Source organism: Leptopilina heterotoma, unplaced genomic scaffold (assembly GCF_015476425.1).
Source record: "Leptopilina heterotoma isolate Lh14 unplaced genomic scaffold, ASM1547642v1 Lhet_190, whole genome shotgun sequence".
Lineage (NCBI taxonomy): Eukaryota > Metazoa > Arthropoda > Insecta > Hymenoptera > Figitidae > Leptopilina > Leptopilina heterotoma.
Window position 1 is genome coordinate 1,598,681 of NW_025110909.1, and position 22,830 is coordinate 1,621,510.

Below are 22,830 nucleotides of genomic sequence, written 5' to 3' on the forward strand. Positions count from 1 at the left end.
TATTTCATTCAATATCCAAATTTCAATTTTATCCAATATTTCTTTTTTTATCTTTTATTTCATTCAATATCCAAATTTCAATTTTATCCAATATTTCTTTTCTTATCTTTTAAATAAAAAAAATCAAATGTTATTTAAAACAGACAAAATATCAAATTTTATTCAAAACAGAAAAAAAATGTCAATTTCTTTATCCTTTAAATTCAAAATCAAAAAAAACTATATCAAATGATAATATAATATTTAAAAAAATATAACTATACCTCTCACGAAACACTTTAATTAACTCTCTACAAATTGTAGAGAAATTATACAAAAAAAAGAAAAGAAAATATCTAATGTTATCCAAAATAAAAAAAATTATATCGAATAGTAATGTGATATATTCAAAAAATGAATATACCACTCACGAAGCACGATTGTTAACTCTCTACACTACATACAAGGAGTGATGTCCAAGTTAGTCCCGTGAGGGAAAGAAGCCTTCCCCCACCATACGGCACACCAAGTCAAAACTGAGTCCTGAGCAACCCTCACAGCGGAAATCGCTCAAACCCTTAAACCCTCATTAAGGAAAACTGTTAATGACTTTTTCTATAAAAATACAAATTTTTTAAAAAGTAACATTTTTTATTTTTCATTAACATATTTAAATTCCTTACTTTCTTACGATTCTATACATATGTTGTTTACCAAAAATGTTAAAATTAAAAAAATTTATTATTTTTCCAGATACATAGAATGAAGTTAACTCTACCAAAATCCATACCTATTATTAAATAAATATTTAACTTAATCTTTAAATTTTAACATTTTTTTGGTAAACAACATATGTATAAAATCGTGAGAAAGTAAGGAATTTAAATATGTTAATGAAAAATAAAAAATGTTACAATTTAAAAAATTTATATTTTATTTTCCTAATGAGGGTTTGAGGGTCCAAGCGACCCCCGCTGTGAAGGTTGCTCGGGACTCAATTCCAAGTAGCCCTCGCAGCGGGGGGCGTTTTGCTCCCTCTAACGGCGAACAGACATACTAAAAGCGAACAGACAGAATATATATATGCAAACGGAATACGGACTTTAATATTGTTAATCATTGTAAAGAGAGGATAAATAAATACAAAAATGCATACAATTTAATTTATTTTAAACCTTTCTCAAATACATTATAATTCAGACTCGTTTATCCAACTGTTATGAGAATTATCAAAACCTAACTAACAATATATACATTTGGATATTAAACTTTAGAAAGTTCTTGCTCGTAAAAACATCCACTTATTGGATTTTCCTGATAATCCTTCAGGATATATGATATTGGATTAGTATTTTATAGAGAGCGTTCACAAATGATGTGAAATACACAATGTGGGGGGGAGGTCAAAAGTCTCCAAAAATTGCGTGACATCATGTGTGAATGCTCCCATAGTAAATATTTCTGTAGTCTAATTTGGCGTATAAGCTTTCTCAAAAACATGTTTAACTTTACTTATACGTACTCTATCTCCAACTTTAAATTTCTTATTACATTGCCTGTTTACTACAACTTTTTTAAATACATTTAACAACAAATTATTTTCATTTTGAGCATTTACATCTTTTGGTTAAAATAAATAATTACAAAATTATATGAATGGATTTTTTTAAAAAACAAAATAAGATCTTACTAATATTATTTTGTTAAAAATTTATTCCTGAATTACCAATCATTAATTGCCCTTTAGATAATTTAAGAATCTTTTCTTTTTCATCCAACATTTGAAGATATAAAATAGCACCATCTTTCTCTGATTTATCTCCATCTCCATCATCATCATCATAATCATCACCGTTATCGTCATCATCAGCAGCTGTTGCAAATGATGTCATATCTTAAAAATGAATCATTCTCTTCCTTAACTTCTTGATCTTCTTCAAACTCTAAGGGAAGGTCTCCCTTTCTTTCAATTTTTACTGGTCGAATTTGTTTGACAATTTCAATGTCGTCAACTAATTTCTGAATTAGTGTCACTATAGGTTTAAAAGTATTATTTAAAGTCTGTTCAATTTCTTGCTCGCCCAATTTCATCAGTCTATGCTTTCGTCGAATAGCATCACTGGCTTTCGCAATTTGACCAAGAATATCTTTTTGCTTTCGCAAATGTTTCAAGCGTGTAGAAGACATGTTGATAGACCAATGTCTTGAATGAAACAGTTTATAAAGAATATCATTTCTCTAATTTTATAAAACAATCAAAATATTTTCTTTATCTACCTTTATTAATATCACGATCTTTATCAATCACTAAAAATCATGTTTATTTTTCCAACAAGAGTTGCAAAGATTTTTAAATTCCATAAATGTCATATCAGTATTTACATGATCATCATAAATATGTCTAAGATTCATTTCATCTTGTTTGAATAAAACTAGTAAATTAACATTGTCACGTATTAAATGATTTGGAATGCGCGCATATGTTTGACATAAATAAAAGCAATCCACAGCTTTGTGTCTTCCCATAGCAAAAATGGCCTTAATATTATCTTGTTTTTCACATGCTACGTCATCGAATATAAATATTGAGTTTGGTAACGCATTATTTGATTCTACAACATCCACATGTTCATTAAAAGCCAACACCCTCTACTGGTTGCAAAATGTTTTCTGAAAATTTGTATTTTGGTTGATGTAACGATTTTGAGTACACATAAACATTTTCAAATCTTAATCCATTGGGTTGTATTAAAAGAGCAAGTAAAGCATTTGTCTTTTCACAATTTGACGGTCCACAAAATATTGCTCGCACACTATTTGGCAATAAATTACCATGACGATTTTCTGTTTTCTTATTACAATCTTGAACAAGATTATTAAAATTGTAGACTGGCAATTTAATCGATTGTGCTTTAAACTCGATTCTTACGATAACTGAGGTTAAAACTATAAATACAAGGTTTTTTATAGTTTCAATGTCAGTTCATTGTAGACGATTGTAACGTTTGCATGCAAATATAATAATGAGGTCCATGGTAATTTACAGCATTTGATTGCTAGGTCTAGTTTCTTAGGAGAGGTTTGCGATTTTGTGTCTATAGTTAACTCCTTCATGCTGCTAGGTCTAGTTTCTTGGAAGAGGTTTGCGATTTTGTGTCGATAGTTAACTCTTTCATGCTTTGAGCAAGGTCTACGTTAGGTCCTACTGTCGGAGGCAACTGAGATAATTGACTATTACTGTCTTAATTGACTGTTAATGTCATAATTTTTTGTTAGATAATTAAAGCTGTGGACTGTTTGTAGTCAACTGACAAAAAACTATAAATACATTGGTTATATAGATTTCCACTTTAGTCTTGAAAAAGTTTTCTTACCGAAAAGAATATAAATATGGGTGTAAATAAAAAACAAATTAGTTTAAAGAAAACTTCGAAAAGAGTAAGACGAGGTAGAGGTGTCTTGAATAGAATTATCAACAAATTACCTTTCGAACTTCATATATCTGGCTATCAATGCTGTGGTCCAGGAACAAAATTAGCAAAGAGATTAGCACGAGGTGATCCAGGAATCAACCCTCTTGACGCTGCTTGTAAACAGTGAGATATTTTTTATTCAAAAAATAGGGAAAGTGTAGAAGCGAGAAACGCAGCTGATAGAGTACTTGCTGATAAAGCTTGGCAACGTGTGTTTGCTCTTGACGCAAATTATAGTGAAAGAGCTGCAGCTTACGCAATAACAAATGCAATGAAGGTCAAATCAGAATTGGGCATGGGAATCAAGTCAAAAGAAAATATGAAGAAAAAGAGAGAAAATAAAAAGTCAACGTTGAGGAAGATTGTAACCGCAGCGAAAAAATCTATGAAATTAGATAAAAATGCACAGTCTACTATTAAGTCAGCACTTAAGGGTGCACGTTTGGCAGTTAAAAATGTTGGTGGCAAAAGAAAAATTAATAAACCTCGAGTTTTACCGATACCTTCTAAAGTGGGACGAATATAACCTTTTCTTATTCCTTTGTTTGCGGGTTTAAGTGCAACAGGAGCTCTAGCAGGGGGAGCAGCTGGCATAGCAAAAGCTGTAAATTCTGCCAAACGTCAACTAGAGGAATGTAAGCGACATAATGAAACAATGGAATCTATTGCCTTAGGAAAAGGTCTCTTTCTAAAACCATATAAAGCAGGACTAGGCCTTCATCTAAAACCCGACAAAGTAGGATAAGGTTGCAAGTCAAAAAACTTGAAGTAAAGCTATCTCACTGTGCGCTAACAGATTTAGATTTACTAAAAATTTCATATTTTCGATGAGTTTTTATGCGAAATGAACTGCCTATGCGTGGTCCTAAAGAAAATGAATTTGCAAGTATTAATCTAGATGATAAAGATGTTCCTGGTACACACCAGGACCGGCGGAAAGATTTTTTCCCAGGTGTGGAGTTGTCTATGCCCTAAACGAAAAAACAATTATGCACATTGCACATCGTACATTGTTTCTTCTTATAAAAGAGCAAATGTACTTCTTCTTAACTGATTACAGCAAATAAATTTATTTATGATATTTACTCGACTATCATTATTTTGAAGTAATTCATCCACCAAATCCGAGTGCACGTGCAATACAGTAACGTGATTTAACCTTTTTGCTTTCATTAAAGTTCTCTTAAATGATTTTTAATCTTCGCATTGCGGAGAACGATCTCTCAGCAGTACATGACGAAGCTGGTATAGTTAAGACAAGTTTTATAAATATCACGTACTCTGGTATTAAATCTGCTAGGTTTCGATTCATTTTTGAGTAACTTACAGCGTTTTGTAATGACTCGATTTTTACATTCTTAGAAGTAATTTGATCAAGAAACATCTGACAATGCAGAGATAAGCGTTCAGAGTCGAAATCTTTCGTATAAACTGATGTAATTGCAGTCAAATTCGAATTTTTCCCAGTTGCATAACCTTCAAATTCTTCTAATAGTTTCGAAGTTTCACACTCAAATCTATTTTTCATCGACAAAGTAACTTGATCGATCAACTCGAAAATTTTTTTTGATAATAGTCTTTTGGAGTAGAATAAGTGTGTGCATTGTTCGCATTAGAATCAATCCGTGTGGATTTCTTGCGTTGACAAGGAATTTCTGGTTCAGGTAGATCGAGTGCAAATGAACCTTCAACAGCTATCTTCCAAGCCTCATCAAATCCAGAAATTCTAAGTCTTTCTAGGTGTCACAATTCGAATTTTTTCATGCGCTTCGTTGATACTAAGCTTACACTTTTGGAGCTCAGCGTTTAAAACCTCAACTCTCTCTAAAATTAAAATAATGATAGTGAGAAAAAAGTAGAACTCGAAAGTGTCCATGGATTTATTTTTTTTATATTTATTTTTATTCCCAGTAGCTTAAGAAGATACATGTGAATGTGATTCACGATCGTCACGCTTTTCTTCAAAAAATTCTAGACAAGCATTGTATACAGTTTTGTTGTGCATCCTTTTTGCCGATTTGATGCGCAGCAACCACCTTGTTGGCATCTTGGACAATTAAGTTGACTTTATGAGGTAGGCAATGAATGTATAAAGCTGTTGGTTCAACTTCTCGTATACGCTTCTGAAGACCAGATAAATACCAGCCATATTTGCCGCTCCATCGCAGCACTGTCCACGTAAACGAGTAATATCTAATTCGAAATTAATCAAAATATCTTTTATAACTTTATAGAGAGTGGCCGATTTCGTATCATGAATTTCGTAAAATCCTAAAAAATCCTCCTCGATTATCAAGACTTTGGAAACAGTTCTTATAGAAAAAGAAAATTGCTCTTTACGCGATGCATCTGATGGTTCATCCCCAATGATGGCGTACTCTGTACTTCTAATTTTTGAAAGTATTTTCAAAATAATTTCCTGAGACATAACTTGCAAAATTTCATCCACAACATCATGATGAAGCCATTTTTTAGTTCCGCTATTTTCATTGGTGCAAAAAAATTTATTAATTTTAATTATTTATTAATAAAACTGTAGATAGTGCACATTTTTTATCCAAAAATTATGGAGAATACATGAAAAGTGCACTATGTGGTAGATAGTACGTTTAAAATTGCTTTGTCGGTCCACTTTCCTGTTTAAAGCGTCACTATCTACATTATTTTCTAACACAATCCTTTATTTCTATTATATTTTTATCATTATTTTATATTTTATTTTATTTATAATTCTATTATATTTTTTAACTTTGAAAATACCGAACGAAAAATGACGAACAATAGAGGGGCTGATAGTAAAAATGGTTTATAATAATAATAATGGAAGCAAAAGTACAATAAGTGACTTGAGAGCAAAAACGGGTGAAAATGATTATGTAATTTCTTGATAAATTAATTATATTAATGCTTAAAAAATATTGTCAATAATAAAGAAACTTATTTTATTTGAATTAATATTTTGTAATTATTATAATTAATTTATCAAGAAATTACACAATCATTTTAATCTGTTTTTGCTTCTAAGTCACTTATTCTACTTTTGCTCCCGTTATTATTTTAAACCATTTTTGCTATCAGCCCCTCAATACATAAATTTTATTTACCATTATAACTTTATTTTATTTGATTATTATGTTCTGCATGAAATTTTTTTTAAATTAAATGTTAACTTTAAAAAAAGAATAATTAAAATTGTTTTGCTTCCTCATAAAGGAAGCCTTATAGTGATGTCGATTTCCGAATTTTTTAGAACCAATTATTTTTACAAATTTTCAAGTGTAGTATATATAATTCGTCGAGAGGAACAAATGTCCGGATGTATGTGTGTATGTATGTGTGTGTGTATGTCACCGATTCTTGTGGACAAATTTTCTCTTACACGTCTTGACGGATTTTGATAAAATTTTGTAGGTGTATTACGGTCACGAATACCAAAAATCAGACAAAAGGATTTTCAAAAATATCTAAAAAAAAAATTTTTTTCAACAATTTTTTAATTTTTGAAAAAATTAATTTTTGGATTTTTTGAAATAACTTTTTTCTATATTAAAATTTTTATTAATTCTTGTCAAAATTGCATTCCTGACATAAAAACGAATCGATTCATGTATATAAAGTATATATTTTATCAAAATTTATAGAATTAATAAATGTTTTAAATTTTCACAAAAAATTGAAATTTTGTATTTTTTGACATTTTATCTTAACACTTTAAAATAATTATTCTGAAATAAAAAATTAAACAATTGGTATATATTATATTGAGGAAGCTTAATGATCATGAAATGAACAACTTGTTTTAATTTGCATTAAATATATGTGTTAATACAAAATAGAAGCTTTATTGGCAAATTATTGTATTATTTTTATTTTATTTGCATAATTAAACTTGTAGATAGTGCTCTCTCTCGAGGAAAGTTAACCAAAGTTCGAGAAAAATATGTACGAAAAACGTCACTATGTACATAGTTCTCTACTTTTGTGACTTTTGAGACCAGTTTACTGACTAACCTATGTACATAGTGCTCGTGAATCAGGATTTCAGGGGTCAAGTGGGTTGAAAATCCTGAAAATTTTGTAGATAGGTCGTCTCCTTCTGCAGATAGTGACACTTTAAAAAATATTTCTCGAAAATCTCTGTAGATAGTTTAATTGACCGCTAATTATCTTCTAATCTAATTAAAATTTTCAATTACGAATACGACTATTAGATTCGTCTTTTCAATACGAATCCAACGGTATAAAAAACTCATTTTTCATAAAATATGTAGATAGTGCCTTTTTTAAACTGGACGGCAGAAATCGAATTACACGAATTTCGCTGTGTAACTGAAATGAAGAAGTTACAACGCGTTGTGGTCTTTTGCTTAAGAAAAACGAAAAGTTAGTACTCGCATACCTTGGGCTTGAAGCACTGCGCCTTAAGTACCTCAGCCGTTCAAGACAGATATGAACTCTTTACTATAATAAAAAGCTTGAAAATTTGTAAATATTTCATATAAAGTAGAGTACTGGTTTCTACCAATATTGAGATTCATATTACAATAAGGATAACATTGTGAATTTAAAAATAATTTTACATCAGATAAATCACAATGATCGAAACAACTAAAGTTTTGAACTGTATTATTTTTTGTTTCTCTGAAACCCTAATACAATAAATCTAGGTTTTTCTAATTGACTTGAAGTTTTAACAGTCCTAATGTGCTTAGAAGTAATTGGTAGATAATAAAGGATATTCATACAATTCCCAAGTTCTAAAACTTATTGGAATAGATGGATCTTTTTCAATATATTTTAATAATTTAAATTTTCGAGCATCTGATAATTTTATGTATGGTAATAACCATTCAATTTTTTCAATAACAATTTTAAACTCTTCTAAAGGTGCTACTTGCAACACTGCGTTAACATCCGTTCTTGATCTGATTAAAATAAGCTCATGTTTAGCGTTAATAATGACTGTTTGGTAATCTTCAGCAAAACCAAAAATCATACTCCGAAGAATACAAACATCAAAATAACCTTGTGCATTTGTTAAGGTTGGTTCATTGGTATATTCTAACCAGCCAACATTTTCAAGAAATTTATTTTGACTAGCATCGAGAGAAATATAATTTTTCATCAAACTGTATTGCACGTGCACTCGGATTTGGTGGATGAATTACTTCAAAATAATGATAGTCGAGTAAATATCATAAATAAATTTATTTGCTGTAATCAGTTAAGAAGAAGTACATTTGCTCTTTTATAAGAAGAAACAATGTACGATGTGCAATGTGCATAATTGTTTTTTCGTTTAGGGCATAGACAACTCCACACCTGGGAAAAAATCTTTCCGCCGGTCCTGGTGTGTACCAGGAACATCTTTATCATCTAGATTAATACTTGCAAATTCATTTTCTTTAGGACCACGCATAGGCAGTTCATTTCGCATAAAAACTCATCGAAAATATGAAATTTTTAGTAAATCTAAATCTGTTAGCGCACAGTGAGATAGCTTTACTTCAAGTTTTTTGACTTGCAACCTTATCCTACTTTGTCGGGTTTTAGATGAAGGCCTAGTCCTGCTTTATATGGTTTTAGAAAGAGACCTTTTCCTAAGGCAATAGATTCCATTGTTTCATTATGTCGCTTACATTCCTCTAGTTGACGTTTGGCAGAATTTACAGCTTTTGCTATGCCAGCTGCTCCCCCTGCTAGAGCTCCTGTTGCACTTAAACCCGCAAACAAAGGAATAAGAAAAGGTTATATTCGTCCCACTTTAGAAGGTATCGGTAAAACTCGAGGTTTATTAATTTTTCTTTTGCCACCAACATTTTTAACTGCCAAACGTGCACCCTTAAGTGCTGACTTAATAGTAGACTGTGCATTTTTATCTAATTTCATAGATTTTTTCGCTGCGGTTACAATCTTCCTCAACGTTGACTTTTTATTTTCTCTCTTTTTCTTCATATTTTCTTTTGACTTGATTCCCATGCCCAATTCTGATTTGACCTTCATTGCATTTGTTATTGCGTAAGCTGCAGCTCTTTCACTATAATTTGCGTCAAGAGCAAACACACGTTGCCAAGCTTTATCAGCAAGTACTCTATCAGCTGCGTTTCTCGCTTCTACACTTTCCCTATTTTTTGAATAAAAAATATCTCACTGTTTACAAGCAGCGTCAAGAGGGTTGATTCCTGGATCACCTCGTGCTAATCTCTTTGCTAATTTTGTTCCTGGACCACAGCATTGATAGCCAGATATATGAAGTTCGAAAGGTAATTTGTTGATAATTCTATTCAAGACACCTCTACCTCGTCTTACTCTTTTCGAAGTTTTCTTTAAACTAATTTGTTTTTTATTTACACCCATATTTATATTCTTTTCGGTAAGAAAACTTTTTCAAGACTAAAGTGGAAATCTATATAACCAATGTATTTATAGTTTTTTGTCAGTTGACTACAAACAGTCCACAGCTTTAATTATCTAACAAAAAATTATGACATTAACAGTCAATTAAGACAGTAATAGTCAATTATCTCAGTTGCCTCCGACAGTAGGACCTAACGTAGACCTTGCTCAAAGCATGAAAGAGTTAACTATCGACACAAAATCGCAAACCTCTTCCAAGAAACTAGACCTAGCAGCATGAAGGAGTTAACTATAGACACAAAATCGCAAACCTCTCCTAAGAAACTAGACCTAGCAATCAAATGCTGTAAATTACCATGGACCTCATTATTATATTTGCATGCAAACGTTACAATCGTCTACAATGAACTGACATTGAAACTATAAAAAACCTTGTATTTATAGTTTTAACCTCAGTTATCGTAAGAATCGAGTTTAAAGCACAATCGATTAAATTGCCAGTCTACAATTTTAATAATCTTGTTCAAGATTGTAATAAGAAAACAGAAAATCGTCATGGTAATTTATTGCCAAATAGTGTGCGAGCAATATTTTGTGGACCGTCAAATTGTGAAAAGACAAATGCTTTACTTGCTCTTTTAATACAACCCAATGGATTAAGATTTGAAAATGTTTATGTGTACTCAAAATCGTTACATCAACCAAAATACAAATTTTCAGAAAACATTTTGCAACCAGTAGAGGGTGTTGGCTTTTAATGAACATGTGGATGTTGTAGAATCAAATAATGCGTTACCAAACTCAATATTTATATTCGATGACGTAGCATGTGAAAAACAAGATAATATTAAGGCCATTTTTGCTATGGGAAGACACAAAGCTGTGGATTGCTTTTATTTATGTCAAACATATGCGCGCATTCCAAATCATTTAATACGTGACAATGTTAATTTACTAGTTTTATTCAAACAAGATGAAATGAATCTTAGACATATTTATGATGATCATGTAAATACTGATATGACATTTATGGAATTTAAAAATCTTTGCAACTCTTGTTGGAAAAATAAACATGATTTTTAGTGATTGATAAAGATCGTGATATTAATAAAGGTAGATAAAGAAAATATTTTGATTGTTTTATAAAATTAGAGAAATGATATTCTTTATAAACTGTTTCATTCAAGACATTGGTCTATCAACATGTCTTCTACACGCTTGAAACATTTGCGAAAGCAAAAAGATATTCTTGGTCAAATTGCGAAAGCCAGTGATGCTATTCGACGAAAGCATAGACTGATGAAATTGGGCGAGCAAGAAATTGAACAGACTTTAAATAATACTTTTAAACCTATAGTGACACTAATTCAGAAATTAGTTGACGACATTGAAATTGTCAAACAAATTCGACCAGTAAAAATTGAAAGAAAGGGAGACCTTCCCTTAGAGTTTGAAGAAGATCAAGAAGTTAAGGAAGAGAATGATTCATTTTTAAGATATGACATCATTTGCAACAGCTGCTGATGATGACGATAACGGTGATGATTATGATGATGATGATGGAGATGGAGATAAATCAGAGAAAGATGGTGCTATTTTATATCTTCAAATGTTGGATGAAAAAGAAAAGATTCTTAAATTATCTAAAGGGCAATTAATGATTGGTAATTCAGGAATAAATTTTTAACAAAATAATATTAGTAAGATCTTATTTTGTTTTTTAAAAAAATCCATTCATATAATTTTGTAATTATTTATTAGCTTTCGCCCGTCGACGACAGGCATCCTCAGATAAGTTTAAACTGAAATTACATACAATTATTAGTAAAAGAAATATATCGAAAAATATCTGGAAGAACATAACCTATAACTTACCAAGATGGTTTCTTCGCGGAAAATTACTGAATATATAATTTAAAAATATACATCTTAACTTGGCAACAAGGACACATTTAAAAAAGAACATGTTGCTAATTATACAAATTACAAACAGAAAAAAGAAAAAACATGTGTTTGCATGCTTTATCGCTCTTGTTCAAATATAATAGTGAATAACAGTGATAGTAAGTGAAAATGAAAAGTACCTCTATACATGGTAAGGAAGAAACCTATACGGTCTTGATAAGTTATATTATATAACATAACCTATAACTTACCAAGACTATTTATATTACTCATTTTATATTACGATGTTATTTTGTTTGGATTTGTAATTTTAGTGAGATCTTATTTTGTTTTTTGAAAAAATCCATTCATATAATTTTATAATTATTTATTAGCTTTCGTTCGTCAACGACAGGCATCCTCAGATAATTTTAAACAGTCTTGGTAAGTTATATTATATAACATAACCTATAACTTACCAAGACTGTATGGGTTTCTTCCTTATCATGTATAGAGGTACTTTTCATTCTCACTTACGATCACTGTTATTCACTATTATATTTGAACAAGAGGGATCAAGCATGCAAACACATGTTTTTTCTTTCCTTTTCTTTTTTCTGTTTGTAATTTGTATAATTAGCAACATGTTCTTTTTTAAATGTGTCCTTGTTGACAAGTTAAGATGTGTATTTTTAAATTATATATTCAGTAATTTTCTGCGAAGAAACATTCTTGGTAAGTTATAGGTTATGTTATAGGTTATGTTCTTCCAGATATTTTTCAATACATTTCTTTCACTAATAATTGTATGTAATTTTAGTTTAAAATTATCTGAGGATGCCTGTCGTCGACGGGCGAAAGCTAATAAATAATTACGAAATTATATGAATGGATTTTTTCAAAAAACAAAATAAGATCTCACTAAAATTACAAATCCAAACAAAATAACATCGTAATATAAAATAATATTAGTGTAGCTAATAAAAGATATCCTGCAACGTTTACTTGAGCTTTTATTCAAAAAAGTTCCAGAAGAAGCTCTTTTAAGTGTAGTTGATCGGGAAAATTATAAAAATATTGTAATATCAACTAATGCTCATAAAAAATATTACAAAGCAGATGGCGCTGTTAGAGATAAAAAGAGTTTAAAATATCTAAACTATATAGCAGTACATTCTGGTGAAGGTTTAATCCCAGAATAAGTGACTCAACAAGAAGATGCAAAAATTGATTATGTTTATTGGGATGATCCTAATGAATTGGTTGATCGTTTAAGACTGCTCTTGGCATCTCAAGCAGCTGGAAATCCCAGTCATAATAATGAGATTATATCAATTATTGACGAGTTGAGAGAAGGTGGAATTGTTTATTAATTAACAGTTTGTGGAAATTTTTATCATTTTCATGATGAGTATCGACATATTCGGACGTCAGTTTAAAAGCTCAGAAACTTCAAATCGAGGTCCTCCAGGACTTGGTTTTAAGTTGACTGCTAAAGGAGATTTTAATATTGAAAATGAAAAACTTTGCAACGTAGGTAATGCTGAAAGCAATGGTGATGCAGTAAACTTGAATGTTATAAACAAAGTTATTGAATCTAAAGCAAACGCCATCTATGATGTAATCGGTTCTGTGAGAAACGATATAAATGACAATGTTGTAAAGATTCCAGAGTTAGAAGATTCAATGAAAAAATATCTTGAAAATCTAAAAATCAGTATTGAAAGAAATATAGAGACGATGTCTACCAGCAAAGAGATTATTTTACAATTAGACAGCTGACTGCGCACACTTGAAGGTAATTAACAATGGAGGCTCAAAAACTACAGTTGGTGAAAGAGTTACATAAACCAGTGAGAAAAAATTATAAGCGAAGAAATGTTGACATTCGAGGTATTGACGAGTCTTGGCAAGCTGATCTTGTTGAAATGCAACTTTATGCGAGAGAAAATAAGGGTTACCAAAAAATTTGCAAGTAGATAAAGAAAAAGAATTTTATAATTCACAGTTTAAAAATCTCATTAAAAATTATAATATTAATTTGTATTCTACTAATAGTAATTTGAAAGCGTCAATTTGTGAGTGATTTAATCGTACTTTGAAGAATAAAATGTGGATGCAATTCAGTTTACGCGGTAATTACAAATGGATAGATACGTAAATGCGTATAATAATAGTAAACATCGGACAATAAAAATGAAACCAAAAGATGTAAATGCTCAAAATGAAAATAATTTGTTGTTAAATGTAAAAAAATGTTTAAATGTAAAATGTTTTATTTAAAAAAAATGTAGTAAACAGGCAATGTAATAAGAAATTTAAAGTTGGAGATAGAGTACGTATAAGTATAGTTAAACATGTTTTTGAGAAAGGTTATACGCCAAATTAGACTACAGAAATATTTACTATGGGAGCGTTCACAAATGATGTCACGCAATTTTTGGAGACTTTCGACCTCCCCCCCCACATTGTGAATTTCACATCATTTGTGAACGCTCTCTATAAAATACTAATCCAATATCATATATCTTGAAGGATTATTTTTCACTAAAATAATTAACTGTGATTTTGCTTTAAACCGTTCACCTTGTTCAAGCACACTTGAATTTCACGACGTTGTTCTGCTAATATGTTTATTAACCAACTTTAACTGCAGGAATGATTTTGTTTATAAAAATTGCCCTCTTTATATACACGAGATATGACCTATTTGACCTTCAAGTTAATTATAGTTTTCTTGGAATTGCGGTAAGATCAAAAGCATTCTTATGAAAAGTACCGAAAATGTTTGTAGAAATTCCTTAACCCCTTAACTGCCGGCTGGAAAACACTAAATGTGCCCAGAATGCCAAAACTAAAAAATCGTCCAATTTATCTGAAACTTGTTACTCAGGGGTTTTCGGGGTCGCTGATTACGAATCTGATGTCGGTATTTCAAATTTCAAAATGGCGGATCCAATATGGCGGACGGCTTTTTAAAAATTAATCCAAATTACCTAAAATTTAATGTTGATAATGTATATGATCTTGGGAAGGTAAGATTTGAATAAAAAATTCAAAAGTGTGTCGTTAAAAGAGCGACGTTTCGTTGGCTAACCTCATCAGGCTAAAATTTTATTAAATACATAGGTTACACATCAGTATTTCTTTGGAAAGGTCTAAAAGCACTATTTCTATAAATTAACAATAATGATATACCTAAATTTCATTAGAACATCGAACACATGCTAACACGTCAAAGATTAAAATTCTGTCAAAATATAATAAAAAATCACTCCACACTTATAAAAATAAAATTTAAAGTAGAGAGAAGACATTCTCACACAGCGATTTACTGTCAACTGAAAAGAAATTTAATTATCTTACAAAGTCGAACCAGGAAACACGTGAGAGAAGTCAATGAACCAAAACATAAACACATTCTTAAATGAGGTACAAGTTATATTGATTTTATTATTTTCTCTATGGACACGAGTCCATACGTCTAAGTAAAGGAAAGAATGTTTTGTTTAAGGTGAAGATATCTTCCTTTCTGTTGATAGTGGAATGATTTGTTTTTATATGGATCATTTCAGATATTCGTCTTTTTTTAAAATTAGGTTCATTATCCAATATTTTTGTATTTTCCCAATCAAAATCATGATTAAAATTTAAACGATGTCGATAGACCACAGAATTGTCATTTACTTTTTTATGTTCGTTGATGCGAGTTTGTAGTGATCGCTTTGTCTCTCCTATATAAGTTGCTGGGCAGTCTTTACAATCAAACTTATATACGACATTCGTTTTATCCCATTTTTTAGTTGTATCTTTTCCCAATTTTATAATAGAATTAGAGTTTTTGTTAACGATGGGAATAGAGGTACAATTAAATTCCCTAAGAACATTTGACAACTTAAAGAAATATTTTTCATTAAAGGGCAAAGCAACCTTGGGGATTTGACTATATATACTAACTCTATTTTGATCGTTATTATTCTCATTCGAATATTTTAATTTGTTCATTCTAATACCAATATGTTTTTCAATAAAATCTAAAGGATAACTATTGTTTTTAAGAATTTTTCTAATTTTCTTCAAGTTGTCAAAATGGAATTTTTTATTGGATAATGAAATGGCTCTATCAACTAAGTTGTACACAATATTCTTTTTTTGTTGAATTGGATGATCTGAAAAATAATTAATTAGTCTGTCGGAAGAAGTAGGTTTTTGATACCAGTCAGTGATTATATGATTATTTTCTCTAATGAGTGTCAAGTCAAGAAAGTTAATGGTCGTATATAAGTTTGATTGTAAAGACTGCCCAGCAACTTATATAGGAGAGACAAAGCGATCACTACAAACTCGCATCAACGAACATAAAAAAGTAAATGACAATTCTGTGGTCTATCGACATCGTTTAAATTTTAATCATGATTTTGATTGGGAAAATACAAAAATATTGGATAATGAACCTAATTTTAAAAAAAGACGAATATCTGAAATGATCCATATAAAAACAAATCATTCCACTATCAACAGAAAGGAAGATATCTTCACCTTAAACAAAACATTCTTTCCTTTACTTAGACGTATGGACTCGTGTCCATAGAGAAAATAATAAAATCAATATAACTTGTACCTCATTTAAGAATGTGTTTATGTTTTGGTTCATTGACTTCTCTCACGTGTTTCCTGGTTCGACTTTGTAAGATAATTAAATTTCTTTTCAGTTGACAGTAAATCGCTGTGTGAGAATGTCTTCTCTCTACTTTAAATTTTATTTTTATAAGTGTGGAGTGATTTTTTATTATATTTTGACAGAATTTTAATCTTTGACGTGTTAGCATGTGTTCGATGTTCTAACGAAATTTAGGTATATCATTATTGTTAATTTATAGAAATAGTGCTTTTAGACCTTTCCAAAGAAATACTGATGTGTAACCTATGTATTTAACCCGTTGCCTGTTTCCGACCCACGGGTGGGTCGTGAAAAAGTATGGCCATAACTGTTTCCGACCCACCCGTGGGTCGTGTTCACTATCACTCAAAATAAATATAATTTGTATATAAATTGATAGATATTTTTCTTTATGTCAAAATTATAAGAAATTATAAGGGTCATTAATGATATTTTAGAAAATAATTGAATAATTAGTTATAATTTAAATATATTATACTATTTGAAAAAGTATCAGATTCCGCTGGGCAGTTTGGGACAATCATGTTGCATTTTCCTCAAACAGTTAAGGGGTTAATAAAATTTTAGCCTGATGAGGTTAGCCAACGAAACGTCGCTCTTTTAACGACACACTTTTGAATTTTTTATTCAAATCTTACCTTCCCAATATCATATACATTATCAACATTATCAAACTATGGAAGGATATATTTCTAATAACTTATTACCTGAAATTTGTTACTCGGGGGTTTTCGAGGTCGCTGATTACGAATATGCTGTCGGTTTTTCAAAATTCAAAATGGCGGATCCAATATGGCGGATTACTTTTTTAAAAATTGATCTAATTTACCTGAAATTTGTTACTCGGGGAATGTCGGTGTCGCTGACTACGAATATGATAATGGTTTTTCAAAATTCAAAATGGCGGATCCAATATGTCGGACATTTTTTTTAAATTTTGTATTCGCTTGAAAATTATCATTAGGGGGTTTTCGGGGTCGCTGATGACGAATCAGATGTCTGTTTTTAAAAATTAAAAATGTCGGATCCAATATGGCGGACATTCTTTTTTAAATTTTGTTTTTATCATAAAAGCAGAACAAATTTTAAAAATGCCGGTTTCATAGAACAGCTATAAAGAAAGTGCAAAAATTGAAATTCCATTGAAATGTCCAAACACATTTCACCTTTCCAATAAGTTCATGGGTGAAGTGGATCTCCACGGTATGCCATATTGGATCCGCAATTTTGAATTTTGAAAAACTGACATCGGATTCATCATCATCGACCCCGAAAACCCCCGAATGATAATTTTCAAGCGAATCCAAAATTTTTTTTAAAAGAACATAAGTTTGTTTACAACATTTTTAATTTTATTAAGAGATCCAGATGCAAACGCGTTTCCTTCAATATCTCCGATTGAGCTAAAATTTATATAGTGTCTTTTTTAAAAAGGACGGCAGATTTGTGGTTCTTATAATATTCAACCGCTGCGCGTTACAGAATTATAAAGAACAATAACGCGAAGTGGTCTTAATTGTTCATGATAAACCAATATTCATTACCTGGGGCCCAATTCTTGAAACTATTCGAGTGTCACATAGCTTCAAGAATCAAGCCCCTGGCTCAAATTGAACGTTAATTAGATTAACTTGACATCTTGTGTCATCTATCTTACTCAGGATTGTGCAATGACGCGTCACTCGAGGTTTTTGACGTAAAATACCTAAGTCGGGTAATTTACGTCAAAAATTGATAAAATACTTGTTAAATTACTTGGTTCAAATGAATACGTTTATAACCTTACATTTTGTTGTCAACAATGTTGCAAAAACATGAAATTAAACAAAATCGTGGATCACCTTACATTAAGGAAGAATCTGATGTACAGTCAAAACAAAACTTATAGTCCAATGTCATAATTTCGTAATTTAAAATAAAAAGACATTGGACTAAGTTTTGTTCCGATTGTTTGTCTGATTCTTCCTTAATTTGTAATAAAATATTAAAGAATGTTGTGTTTGGGTATAATCGCCTATTAAATCATAGATATGTAAATTTATAAATAAATGCTATTTTCTATTAATCATTAATGTATTTTTAATTTAATTAATTTAATTTACCAGATAGTTTCGAAATTATATAATTATAATATATATATATATATATATATATATATATATATATATATATATATATATATAATTTACCTTGTATTTTACCGTAAAAAACCACGTAAGTTACCTGAGGTATTTTACGCGCCCAACATACTCTTACTACCAAACAAAGTTTTGGAATTATTCAACCTTCATTGCTGACTTAAACTCAATTATAAGATGATCATTTTTAGAGTAACATTATAATTCTTTTTTAGATTCAGCTTTCATAACTAAAAATACTCCGCAATTGGATATCTTTAAAATTGTAGTTTAATATTGAGAATATTATTTACAGTTATTCGTAAACTTCAGGATTTTGAATCTCCCGTTATAACACATAAAGCTCTTCAAAGAAATGACATGAAAGTAATTTTTGGAAAATGGTTTTGGGACATTAATTACGATTTGGAATTGATGCATGATCCCGTAGGACTTAATTTATTGTATATTCAAGTAGTCGCTGAAGTAGAGCGAGGGTGGATTATTATTCCAAAACAAAGAAGGCACCAGCTATTTTTACTTTGCCAACATACTGCAAAAAAAGAGGTAATTATTTTTTCCAATTTATAATCACTTGCTTGAGCGGTATAGCATCTAATTTAGCTGGAGCATGTTTATGTAGTTGATTTTCAAAACAATCCAAAAATTTTTTGTTTTGAAATTTTCAAATAACTGGTTTTCAAATTTTCCAACAAATTTTTTTATATCAACTTCAGATTTGTATTTAGCAAACCTCTCAAAAACATGAATTGTGACAACTTGTGTAATAAACTTCAGGTTATAGAAACATTTTTAAAACATTTTTCAAATTCCCCAGAAAATTGTTATTAGATAAATCAGAGTGTACTCTGACTTTGAATGGAGATTACACTTTGGTTTATCTGGTAACATTTTTCTGGGGTTTTGATAAAATTTTTCTAGAACCTGAAGGATATTTTATAAATTGTCACATTTTCTTCATACTTTGCCATTTTGTTGTCTTAGGGGACAAACATAAGTTGTAAAAATAGTTTTGCAAAATTTCGATTATTTTGCAAGATATTGTTATTTAAACTTTTAAGTCACTTTTTTCAACAATTTTTATTTCGAAATCTATTATAGTTACAAAAAAATGTTCAATATGAAAATTGTAGAGAATCTATTGAATATTAATAATATTTTATTAAAAAATAAATTATTTATTTATTTAAACAATAAATTTATAATAATTTTTTTTATTTACCAAAAGTCCTAAAATTTTTTTCTCCAAAAAATATTAAAATGAAAGCTTAAAATGTCCTCAAAAATCCCTGTAAATTTCAGAGAGGTGTTTTTTGATATTCGTGAGAAATTAATTTTTGAATTTTGCATTCCACGGTCGTGCCCACGCGCCGAATGTGGCAGCGTCTGCCAGTTACTAACAATAAGTGTTGATGTAAAAAAGACTTGAAACATTCAGAATGACAAGTTTAAATGGATATCTTTTTTTTGCATACTTGTTTTTTTGTTAATCACAATTTATTATAAAAATTTTTACTCAAATCCATATTTTACAAGAATGATTTTGAAGGTATGAAAATGTAAAAAAATTATTGGAATTTATTAAGATTGATTTAATTTAATTAATAGAAATAATTAATGATAAGAAATACACAGGCTGACAAAATTTTGGCGAATCTCAGAACCAAGAACCGGACAATACTTTTCCGAAGGTTTTTGACGTGCTGAATCCGAATCTGACCTCAGAATTGCCTTATCACGTCAGGTTTTTGAAATGTTTTAACCTAAAAGTGCCAAAAACATGTTTTTTGTGCATTTTTGAAGTCCTGTACAATGAAAAGAAATTTTTTTTTCTAAAAGTTATTTGCTGCATCTGAAAGTACAGTCGGGTCCCCATACTGTTACATTTCCAGAAATTTCCCACTCCTCCTGACTCAGCTCTGTTATGTGCTCAAAGTATGCCTACTGCGCACCTTTCAGGAACGTAAATATATACACCTCAAGTTTGGCCTAGAAGTATATGCCCCCTTTTCTTTAGGCTTAAGAATACGGCCCTGAAAATTGGTGACGTAACATGACGTCACCTAACACTTCTGAATTTGGAGGTTATGCAAAAACATAACACTACTGAGGACATAACAGTTTGGAATCTAACAGTATGGGGACCTGACTGTACTATTCTTCCTGTTTAAAATGCCTTTTGAAACTTGAAAAAATCTTTATTTCTCACTAAGATATCGTCATTTTAAGTTTTTGAATGTGGTAAATTGGTCAATATTCGTATACTGACCACATTCAAAAACTTCAAATGACGATATCTCAGTGAGAAATAAACATTTTTTCAAGTTTGAAAAGGCATTTTAAAGGGGAAGAATAGTTCTTTCAGATGCCGTAAATAACTTTTAGAAAAAAAAATGTCTTTTTATTGTACAGGACTTCAAAAATGCACAAAAAACATGTTTTTGGCACTTTTAGGTTAAAATATCTGAAAAACCTGACGTGATGGGGCAATTCTGAGGTTCTTGGTTCGGAGATTCGTCAAAATTTTGTCAGCCTGTGAGAAAATTTATTTTAAAGTTCGACGGTCAAAAAACCTAATTTTGCAAATTTCAATCACTAAATGATTCACTAAATCATTAAATTCACGAAGTAGTATAAGGAGACCTAACGGGACATAAGAATCTGCACACATTTGGGGGGACAGAGATATAGGAGATTGCACCAGTAGCAGAGGTTGCGCCTCTGTGGTTAAACTATTGTACTAAAATTTTTCGTCTGCTACTGTATATGAACATAACCTACAAATTAGTGAAATACACCCCTCTGACACGGTAATGTAATTCCAATACAAAAAGGATGGTGAGAGGTGACTGGGACCACTAGGGGCGCTAGTAGAAAATGAGGCCTAGGTACATGAATGTGATTGGTTGTTTAAAATTTCTATGATTATGGACAACTTAAATAACCAATCACATTCATGTACTAGGCCTCATTTTCTACTAGCGCCCCTAGTGGTCGTCAGTCACGTTTAGCTTACTTTTCAACTGCTCGTGTCAGTGGGGTGGTGAAATACGACGAAGTGTTATGGCGGCCATGGTTTACATTTCAGCCGTAATGGCGCAACCTCTGCTAGTGGTGCAAACACTCATAACTCTAACCCCCCAAAATGTGTTGATTTTTGCCGCTGCTAAGCATTGGCGTGAGGTCTCCTTATACTACTTCGTGATTAAATTGAATAAAATCTAACCAAATATAAAGTACCTGTGATTAACTACTAGTTTTTCTTAGCACTTTTCCCATTTTTCTTTTTCTGTTTGAAAGAACAAGCAATTAAAATGGGCACTATGCTTTGTGACGAGAATTTTGTTCAATTATAATTTTCCTCAAACAAAATCAACAAATTGGCCAAAGACTTACATTCTCGTCCAACTTCGGAATCGAGAGTTCTATTAGTAAATTTTACTTAGGGCGCCAGTCTTTCAGGGACAATAAAATACCAAAAAAAATTAAAAAATAAATAAAAATTTTAGAACTTGATGATTTACCGGGACAATTAATACAATGAATAGCAAAAAGGGAAAAAGGTTCAGAATTCTCAATAAATAGGATTAACTTGTTTCATTAAAAATATATTATTTATTTTTACCAAAATTCGGGAATTGACAATTTATAAAAGGGAATGGTAACCAATTACAAATTATATAACGAATTCAGAGTAAATACAAAATAAAGGGAAAAGGTAACCTCAAAATAATTGATTTTTACTCTCTCTCTCTCAGCTCAAACAATCGGAAATTACAATTAACTCAACTGAACTTTAAACTTTAGTAACAAATTTGTCAAATGGTAACCAGCGATAGAGTAGGGGAATTACCGAAACACGAGGCCACCAGGCTATATCCGGAGAATTTACTTTGAAATTGACCAAACAATATCAACCACGGGGCACAAGGCCACCAGGCTAAACCACCGTCAACCGATATTGTTTGTCTTTAACAAAGAAAGAAAAGATAAATTAATTAACCCCACTCAATCACTAGGTAACCTCGAAATTAAACAAAATAATTGTCGGAGAATGATCCCCAGATAATCAAAGAAACTACACAGAGGCAACAGTCCTACCTTAAGTACCACACAGATCAATTGTCGTTGTGTTCTTTCGTAATATTTCACACACTAAGAAAAACTGTTCTCACACGTCCACACCATGCGAGTCGTCAGGAGAAAGTGTCCATCTTGCGACGGATTCTTGGTCGTCCGCTTAAGGCCTAAGCACAACTACTTTGCGAATGTCGTTCGCGAACGCAATGCATGGGTTAGAAAAGAACAGAGATATATT

The 22,830-nt window shown here is 30.8% G+C and overlaps 1 protein-coding gene across 5 annotated transcripts in view; it reads left to right on the forward strand.

Annotated features, from left to right (window-relative positions):
* Positions 1-22,830, forward strand: part of LOC122500710 (sorting nexin-17) — a 379,406-nt gene that overhangs the window by 211,561 nt on the left and 145,015 nt on the right. For all 5 annotated transcript variants that reach the window (XR_006301507.1, XM_043609777.1, XM_043609770.1 and 2 more), the window contains exon 5: positions 18,808-19,058. Coding sequence is in view for 4 of the 5 variants with exons in the window: in XM_043609777.1 (XP_043465712.1) it covers positions 18,808-19,058 (251 nt within the window). In the remaining variant the exon portion in view is untranslated. The remainder of the gene's footprint in view (positions 1-18,807; positions 19,059-22,830) is intronic.